Genomic DNA, 1,283 nt, shown 5'->3' with positions numbered 1-1,283 from the left:
AAAACCAGAACATCAGGATCAGCCTGAGATACTAAAATGTTCAGATGGTCTAACTTATGTTGTTGAAGGAGGCTTCGTATGTTTAAATGGATTAGGCCAAGCTCTTTCCTATCCTTGAAGGCAGATGGGCTGTTCAGACTAACTGTGGCAGAGACTGTATCATTAGGTACAGAGGTTATGGGAACAGAAACCTGAGACAAGGGGTGTACATATCTCTAATTTTTATATCTCTCACACACACACACACACACACACACACACACACACACACACACACACACACACACACACACACACACACGCATGCACGCACGCACACACACACACACACACACACACACACACACACACACACACACACACACGCACACAGAGACACTCTTTCTCTCTTCGAACAGTACACAATATCAGTAACTCAACATTAACATAATATATAATAGACCCTGGTCCCCATGGTACAAGTTTCTAGTTCCAGGGTACAGTTCCTGTGGTGCAAACATCTGTCTCTCTCTTTCTGTCTCGCTCCCATTCAGGTCTCTCACACATTCACACACCGACGGCGGAGGTAACCATGCAAGGTGCCAACCTGCTCATCGATTAAGTGTCTTGCTCAAGGATACTTCGACACGCTGCCGGGAGGAGACGGAATAGAACCGGGAGCCTTCTGATTACCAGACAACGCTCTACGTCCTGAGCCACTGTCGACCTCATGGTGAAAAGGAGACAGAGGACATGGTGTCACCAGACTGAACACTCTGTTAGGAGACAGAGAGGACATGGTGTTACCAGACTGAACACTCTGTTAGGAGACACAGAGGATATGGTGTCACCAGACTGAACACTCTGTTAGGAGACACAGAGGACATGGTGTCACCAGACTGAACACTCTGTTAGGAGACACAGGACATGGTGTCACCAGACTGAACACTCTGTCAGGAGACAGAGGACATGGTGTCACCAGACTGAACACTCTGTCAGGAGACACAGGACATGGTGTCACCAGACTGAACACTCTGTCAGGAGACACAGAGGACATGGTGTCACCAGACTGAACACTCTGTCAGGAGACACAGGACATGGTGTCACCAGACTGAACACTCTGTCAGGAGACAGAGGACATGGTGTCACCAGACTGAACACTCTGTTAGGAGACAGAGAGGACATGGTGTCACCAGACTGAACACTCTGTTAGGAGACACAGAGGACATGGTGTCACCAGACTGAACACTCTGTTAGGAGACAGAGAGGACATGGTGTCACCAGACTGAACACTCTGTCAGGAG

At 48.6% G+C, this 1,283-nt stretch overlaps 1 protein-coding gene across 1 annotated transcript in view; it reads right to left on the bottom strand.

Moving 5' to 3' along the window:
* The window catches only part of plxna3 (plexin A3), a gene marked incomplete at its 5' end in the record, with an annotated part of 55,827 nt that overhangs the window by 45,533 nt on the left and 9,011 nt on the right, over positions 1–1,283 (bottom strand). Inside the window, 3 exon segments of the mRNA XM_084333411.1 lie at positions 787–887; positions 1,001–1,057; positions 1,173–1,229. Coding sequence (XP_084189537.1) covers positions 787–887; positions 1,001–1,057; positions 1,173–1,229 — 215 coding nt within the window.

This window comes from Notolepis coatsorum, assembly GCF_963971535.1.
Source record: "Notolepis coatsorum genome assembly, chromosome: 17".
Lineage (NCBI taxonomy): Eukaryota > Metazoa > Chordata > Actinopteri > Aulopiformes > Paralepididae > Notolepis > Notolepis coatsorum.
The sequence above is the reverse complement of the archived record's forward strand: the minus strand, read 5'-3'. Positions and strand labels throughout refer to the sequence as shown.